The following is a 7,970-nucleotide window of genomic DNA, read 5'->3' on the forward strand; positions in this document are numbered from 1 at the left end:
TGGATTTAGCAGCTGTGTTTGTGGTTGGTGCAACATTGGTTGTTGAGGATGGAACAGTTGTGGTTGTGGTTGGAGCAGCCGTGGTTGTTATTGCAGCAGCTGTGGTTGTTATTTGAAAAGCTGTGATTGTGGCTGGAGCAGTTGTGGTTGCTGTGGCAGCAGCTGCGGTTGTGATTGGAGCAGCTGTGGTTTTGGTTGGAGCAGCTGTGTTTGTGGATGCAACAGCCGTGGTTGTGGTTGGAGCAGCTGTGGTTGTGGATGGAGCTCCCGTGGTTGTTGTGTGAACAGCTGTGCTTGTGGTTTGAACAGCTGTGGTTATAGTGGGAGCAGCTGTGGTTGTGCTTGGAGCAGATGTGGTTGTGGTTTGAAAAGCTGTAATTGTAGTTGGACCTGCTGTGGTTGTGGTTGAAGCAGATGTGGTTGTGGTTGTTGCAGCAGTGGTTGTTGTCGCAGAAGCTGTGGTTGTTTTTGGAAAAGCTGCTGTTGTTGTGGTTGGTGTAGCTGTGGTTGTTGTGGCAGCAGCTGCGATTGTGGTTGGAGCAGCTATAATTGTGGTTGGAGGAGCAGTGGTTGTTGTGGCAGCAGCTGTGATTGTGGTTGGAGCAGCTGTGGTTGTGGATGGAGCTCCTGTGGTTGTTGTGGCAGAAGCAGTGGTTGTTGTTGGAGCAGTAGTGGTTTTGGTTGGAGCAGCTGAGGTTGTGGAAAGAGCAGTTGTGGTTGTAGTTGTAGCAGCTGTGGTTGTAGATGGAGCTCCTGTTGTTGTTGTGGGAGCAGCTGTGGTTGTGGTTTGAACAACTGTGGTTGTAGTAGGAGCAGCTGTTGTTGTGCTTGGAGCAGATGCTGGGGTTGTGGTTGGAGCTTCTGTGGTTGTGGAAAGAGCAGCTGTGGATGTTGTGGGAGCAGTTGTGGTTGTTGTTTGAAAAGCTGTAATTGTAGTTGGAGCAGCTGTGGTTGTGGTTGGAGCAGATGTGGTTGTGGTTGGTGCAGCAGTGGTTGTTGTCACAGCAGATGTGGTTGTTTTTGGAAAAGCTGCTGTTGTTGTGGTTGGTGCAGCTGCAGTTGTTGTGGCAGCAGCTGTGGTTGAGGTTGGAGAAGCTATGGTTGTGGTTGGAGGATCAGTGGTTATTGTGGCAGCAGCTGTGGCTGTTGTGGTAGCAGGTGTGGTTGTTGTTGGAGCAGCTGTGGTTGTGGTGATGGCACCTGTGGTTGCTGTGGGAACAGCTGTGGTTGTTGTGGGAGTATCTGTGGTTGTTATGGAAGAAGCTGTGGTTTTTGGAGCAGCTGTGGTTGTTGGACCAACTGTGGTTTTTGTTGCAGCAGCTGTGGTTGTTGTGTGAGAAGCTGTGGTTGTTGTAGGAACAGCTTTGGTTTTTGTTGGAGCAGCTGTGGTTGGTTCAGATGTGTTTGTGGTTGCAACAGCTGTGGTTGTTGTGAGAACAACTGTGGTTGTTGTTTGTGCAGCTATGTTTGTTGTAGGAGCAGTTGTGGTTGTGGTTGGAGCTGATGTGGTTGTTGTGCTTGTAGCAGCTGTGTTTGTTGTGGGTGCAGCTGTGGTTTTGGTTGGAACAGCTGTGGTTATGGGAGCTGCTGTGGTTTTAGTAGGAGCAGCCATGGTTGTTGTTGAAACAGCTGTGGTTGTTGGAACACCTGATGTTTGTCCTTCTGTTTTTAGTTTTGGTGTTACTGTTGATTTTATAATACAGGACAATTTTAATAAATTTAAGTTTTATTAATTTTTCCATTTTCAAACATTGTCATTTTATTTATTTACTCACCTGTTAATATTAGTAGAAATGTTAAAAGTTTTTCAGTCCCCATCATTAGTCAATTGTCTTGCTGTTACTGAAAGATCTAGAACAAACAAATATTATTCTATCTGAACATGAAGGTTTTTTTTTAAGTCATTTCAAAAGTAGTTTCAAATTATCTACTATGTTGAAATTGCTTTTTAAAAAAATCATCATTATGGAATTTATGTCTTTTCTATAACATAAAACCACAGTATCAAAAAAAATAAAGATATATAATTTTTGATTGCTTCATTGTCTTGTTGAGACACTGAGTAAGATACAGCAACGGTTACTCGATTGTTTGCATTTCCTGTTAAAATTTAGCATCTTTTGTCCTTTAAAAAAAAGTCATATTCCTATCTATTCATTCTGCAGCTTCTTGTAAATCATTTTACTTTTAGGAGATAGGTATTATTCTGTATTAATAAAACAGATTCAAGCTCTCACAAAATTCTGTTTTTTCCATGTCACTTCCGGCGAGCCGATGGACAGCAGCTCCCTCCAGCTTCTCTGCAGTCTTTTATCATCAAACTGACCCGTTTTTCGAACCGGACTAAAGTTGGTCCCCCTTCCAACCGAATTCGGTGTTCAGTGACTCAGAGAGCCGGACGGGACTGTCCAAAAATATATTTTGGTCCAGGACCAGCTGCTCCCACCCCACCGGTCACTCTGAGCGCACCCTGCCAGCTAGGTGACCCCTCGAGCTGGGGAGTCGTCGCACAAAGGTCCGGTGTTTTTTTCTCTCTCTCTCTGGACCCCAACAAAAACAAAATTCTCAACAAATTTCTCATCTGGACCTTTGTGGTTTTACCTGGTTCCGACAAGAATTGCCGGGTGGTATTTCGCTGGTTTTCTGCTGGACTGGCCCTCGTGTTGTCTTCATTGGTGTGGGGGAAGTGTACTCGTGTCCCCCGAACTGGACCAGAACTGAACCGAGTTGGCTGAGGGGGGCTTCGTCTTCAACAGAGCCAGTCTCAGCTTCAGTGAGCAGCCCGTTACTTTTAACGAAGGATGGTCCACCTCCGTGGAATCGCTGTGTTCGCCTGGAGGAGATGTTCCGACCCTTTGAAGCACCGCCGGAACTGGACCGGAGCAGAATCGGGCCAGGGACAACTTCAGCCTCTTCATCTCTCGAGCTGTGGTGCGCCGGAGCTGGACTGGAGCAGAACCGGACCGGACCAGTGACCACTTCAGCCACTTCAGCCCCTTCGCCTCTCGTGCTGTGGAGCGCCGGAGCAGGACTGGAGCGGAACCGGACCGGACCAATGACAACTTCAGTCTCAGCTTCTTCGGTCAGTCTCGTTTTTCACCGGGGGTGCCTCTCGTGCTGTCAGGTGCGGAGTTGACGTGCAGAGAAGCGGAGGATCAGCGCTGCGTGGTGCTCGAGAAAAGTTCGGAGTTTGCAGTTGCTGCAGGCCTCCATCCAAACTCACCTGGATAATAATAATAATTTTTATTTTGGATCACATTGTTGTCCCCTGTTGGCCAGAAATGAGCAAGGACCATGCCTTTCATTTCAGGAGGATTTTCTGGCAGCTCGCTCTCCTATTTGCTGCGAATTATCTGTTTCTGCCTGTTGGTTCTGGACCCAGTTCCTGTTTCCCATGGGAGCATTCATCCATCTTCGCAGTGGAGCTGGAGGAGCCCCCCTCAACCCAACTCAAACTGCAGTTGGGCCACCTCGTCGGGTTTGTTTGCCCATTTGATTTGTGATGTTTTATGGTCTGAAACTTTTCTGCACCATTCATATTATTGTCATTATTTTCAGATCTCAGACTATCTGGAGTCACTGAATCTTGTTAATACACCTGGATTTGTCCATCACTGCAACTTTCACTGTTTTTGGGTTCTGAATGATTGCGTGTTCATTAATGTTTCTCATGGTTCAATTATGGGGGATAAATTTCACACTACTAACTCCTGTAATTACACATCAGTCACGAAAAACTCAAGAAAATGTCTGATAATAATGTTGTTGCTGCTCTCAGGGATTCAGCCCAACCCTGGTTCCCCCACTATTTATAGGACACCAAATGACTTTAAAAACGTGTCAGGACTTCTTTCTGCATGTAAACGCATGTAGCCTTCTGAGAAAACTTGATGCCTTGAAAATTCTGATCAGTTCTTCTGGGTCAGATGCAATCTTCATCTCTGAAACCTGGCTCAACAAATCTGTACTGAATAATGACATGGTTATCAATGGATTTAACATCTACCACTGTGATCGTCAAAAAAAGGGAGGGGGGGGGTTGCTATTTACATCAGAGATTCTCTGGTTGCTAGTCTTGTGTCTTCTAAAACAATTCTAAACCAGTTTGAAGCCTTATCTGTAAACATCACTTTGAATGGAGGCCAGATGTTATCTGTAGTGGGTTGTTATCGTCCCCCCTCAACAACACCTGAGGCTCTGTCCTCCCTGATGGAATTCCTTGGAAATTTAAAATTCAAAGAGATCTTTTTGGCAGGAGATTTCAAAATTGACTGGGATAAGTTGACCACCCTTTGTGATAAATTCAAGGAATGTTGCCTGTCTCTCAATCTTACCAAACTGATCAACTCTCCGACTAGACTAAACAAAAACCGTCCTGAAAAGTCCTCCATCTTAGACCTGTTTCTAACAAATATGCCTCACAAATTCCCTGGTACAGGTGTATTCGCTAACATTTTGAGTGGTCATTGTGTGACAGCAACTCTGAGAGATATTAAACTTCCACCTTCTAAGCCCATATTAATTCAAAAAAGGGATCTGAAACATTTTTTGTGAAAAGTCATTCCTCTGGGATCTGTCTCACTTTGACTGGCATCGTATTCTATTAATTGATGACATGAACTCCGCTTGGAACTATTTTCATAACAGTTTCATTTATTTTGTGAACAAACATGCTCCTTTTCGTCAGTTCAGAATAAAGGGACGAGACAGCCCCTGGTTTACTCCAGAGCTAGCTGACCTTCTGAACAGGAGAGATCATCTTTGGGCTGCAGCGAGAAAATCTGACTCAGACTCTGATTGGTTGAGTTTTCGACAGATGAGGAATAAATGCACAACTGCCATCAAAGCAGCAAAACGCAAATATTTCTTATCTCAGATCTCCAAAAATCTAAATGACCCTAACAGATTCTGGAAAAGCATCAAATCTCTCTCAGGCTCCCCCCAATCATCTGACCTCCCATCACAACTTCTCGTTAACTCTGTTCCTGTGTAAATAAGCATGAGATCCTGAACTGTTTCAACAAACTTTTTTTTGCTTCTAGTTCTTTATTTGACACATTTACTAATGGAAAATCAGCCACTTCACTTAATAACCAAACTTCTACAAATCAAATTCCTCCTACAAGTCTATCCTCAATTAATCACACCTTCTCTTTTTCTCCATTCTCAGTCAGTGAGGTTAATAAACTGTTAAAAGGTCTTGATCCTAAAAAATCTGCAGGTCCAGATGAACTTCCACCTTATTTCTTAAGGCTGGCCGCTCATATCATCACAGTCCCTGTGACCCACAGCTTCAATCTTTTCATAAGCCAAAACTCCATTTCAGATGCTTAGAAAACATCCTTTGTTCTTACTTTGCTGAAGGGAGGTGGCCCCACCTCACTGAACAACTATCGACCAATCTCTAAACTCTGCCAAGGTTCTAGAAAAACTGATAAACTCTCAAATCAAAAATTACCTGGACTTGTTAACATCTTACCTCCCCATCAGTCTGGTTTCAGGAAACAACACAGCACAACCACTGCTTCACTGAAGGTTCTTAATGACATTGTTGAAGCACTGGATGCCAAGGATTATTGTGCCACACTTTTCCTAGACCTGTCTAAAGCTTTTCACATTGTGGATCATAACATCTTGTGTCATAAGCTCTCTGAAATCGGTTTCTCAGAACACACCATTGGTTGATTCTCTAACTATCTCTCAGACCGAAGGCAATGTGTTCAACATAATGGTACTTCCTCCAGTTATTTAACAGTCAACAATGGTGTACCACAAGGCTCAGTCTTAGGACCCACCCTCTTTACAATCTACATACATAATGTAGGTAAAAACATCCCTAATGCCTCCATGCATTTCTATGCTGATGACACAGTTGTTTATTGTCGAGCTAAAACAGTTGATAAGGCTTTCCAGCTTTTGAAATCTGCATTCAGCAACATCCAGACAGATTTGTTCCGCCTCAAACTTGTCCTAAATGCCGACAAAACCAAAGGGATGCTTTTTTCAAATAGGAAGTTGGTCCCAGCAGTTCTTCCTCTGATCTCATCCTCAAATGGTGTCCCCATTGAGTTTGTTGATTCCTATAAATATTTGGGTATCTTGGTCGACTCGCATCTCTCTTTTAAGCTCCATGTGGAAAACTTGGTAAAGAAACTGAAAGTTAAACTGGGTTTCTTTTTCAGAAACAGATCCTGTCTAACCCTGGATGCTAGGACATGCCTTGTATCTGTGACCTTCCTTCCCTCCATTGATTACGGTGACATTATTTACATGAACGCTCCTACAAGAACCCTGCAGATGTTTTGTGCTGTCTATCATGGTGCACTAAGATTCATAGCTGGCTATGATTATCATACCCACCACTGCACCCTGTATTCAATGGTTAAGTGGACACCATTAACTTCACGCAGACTCTCTCACTGGTACATTTTCATCTTCAAATCACTTCTTGGTCTGCTGCCTTCATACATTTCCTCCTTCATGTCTCTGCGTGACTTTGACCACATTTCTCCTGTTTTATCCTCCCTGCACTGGCTGCCCGTAGATTCCAGGATTCATTTTAAAATTATTTTATTTGCTTTTAAAGCTCTTAATGGACTTGCCCCGCCCTATCTGTCTGAGTTGCTGCATGCATACACACCCTCTCGATCCCTCGGGTCATGTGATCATCTGCTCCTGAGTGTGCCAAAGACAAAGCGTAAGATCAGAGGAAACTATGCTTTTTCTGTGGCATCTCCTAAACTGTAGAATGACCTTCCCTTGAACATCAGACAGGCTTCTTCTCTGTCTGTTTTTAAATCCCTTCTTAAAACCCATCTTTTCTCTGTGGCCTTTGTCACCATCTGAGATTTTGACTTTTATTCATTTTAATTGCTTGTATTATCTGATTGTATGATTGTTTTATGATGTTCAACTTTTATTATGTGATTTTAATCATTTTTATTATCTGACTGTGTGATTGTTTTGTTGTGTGTACAGCACTTTGGTCCTGTAGGTGTTTAAAATGCTCTATAAATAAAGCTTGTATTGTATGGTATATTCCCTTCCTGGGCTGCCGCCTTACCGTGGTGGAGGGGTTTGAGTGTCCCAATGATCTTAGGAGCTATGCTCTCAGGGGCTTTATGCCCCTAGTAGGGTCACCCAAGGCAGACAGGTCCTAGGGGAGGGACCAGAAAAAGTGCAGCCCAAAGAACCCTATGATGAGTAAAATAAATGGACTTGATGTTCCCTCACCCGAACGTGGGTCAACGGGACCCCACTCTGGAGCCAAACTTGGAGGTGGGGCACGCGGGTGAAGGCCTGGTGGCCGGGCTTTTACCCATGGAGCTCGGCTGGGCACATCCCGAAGAGGAGACGTGGGTCCCCCTTCCCATGGGCTCACCACCTGTGGGAGGGGCCAAAGGGGTCAGGTGCAATGTGGGATGGGTGGTGGCTGAGGGTGGGGACCCTGGCGGTCTGATCCTCGGCTACAGAAGCTGGCTATTGAGACGTGGAATGTCACCTCACTGGTGGGGAAGGAGCCTGAGCTGGTGTGTGAGGTTGAGAGGTTCCGGCTAGAAATAGTCGGACTCACCTCTACGCAAGGCTCTGGCTCTGGAACCAGTTTTTTTGAGAGGGGCTGGACACTCTTCCACTCTGGAGTTGCCCCTAATGAGAGGCGCCGAGCAGGAGTGGGCATACTTATTGCCCCCCATCTTGGTGCCTGTGTGTTGGGGTTCACCCTGGTGAATGAGAGGGTGGCCTCTCTCCGCCTACGTGTGGAGGGACGGGTTCTGACTGTCGTTTGTGCTTATGCACCAAAAGGCAGTTCAGATTATCCACCCTTTTTGGAGTCCTTGGAGGGGGTGCTGGAGAGCGCACCTCCTGGGGGCTCCCTTGTTTTACACGGGGGCTTCAATGCTCACGTGGGCAATGACAGTGAGACCTGGAGGGGTGTGGTTGGGAGGAACGCCCCCCCGATCTGAACCCGA

General features: G+C 45.3%; 1 protein-coding gene across 1 annotated transcript; it reads right to left on the reverse strand.

Moving 5' to 3' along the window:
• Positions 1 to 315: 315 nt before the first annotated feature.
• On the reverse strand, positions 316 to 7,341 carry LOC119430270 (probable serine/threonine-protein kinase fhkB). The gene is made up of 5 exons (XM_037697747.1): positions 7,319 to 7,341; positions 1,442 to 1,569; positions 1,301 to 1,383; positions 608 to 827; positions 316 to 341 (listed from the first exon to the last, which is right to left on the reverse strand). Exons 1-5 carry the CDS (start codon positions 7,339 to 7,341, stop codon positions 316 to 318), a joined length of 480 nt encoding a protein of 159 aa, XP_037553675.1.
• Between the last annotated feature and the right edge of the window lie 629 nt (positions 7,342 to 7,970).

The sequence above is a fragment of the Nematolebias whitei genome, chromosome 1 (assembly GCF_014905685.2).
Source record: "Nematolebias whitei isolate Nwh7 chromosome 1, NemWhi1, whole genome shotgun sequence".
NCBI lineage: Eukaryota > Metazoa > Chordata > Actinopteri > Cyprinodontiformes > Rivulidae > Nematolebias > Nematolebias whitei.

Bases quoted from the DNA above. Each gene is read 5' to 3' on its own strand.
- LOC119430270 (XM_037697747.1), bottom strand. From the start codon at position 7,341: ATGTGCCCAGCCGAGCTCCATGG. The intron at 1,570-7,318 runs GTAAAAGCCCGG...CCATAACCACAG, and splicing joins TGCCCAGCCGAGCTCCATGG to CTGTTCCAACCAAAACCACA. The intron at 828-1,300 runs GTTGGTCCAACA...ATCTGCTCCAAG, and splicing joins CTGCTGCAACAAAAACCACA to CACAACAACAGCTGCTCCTA.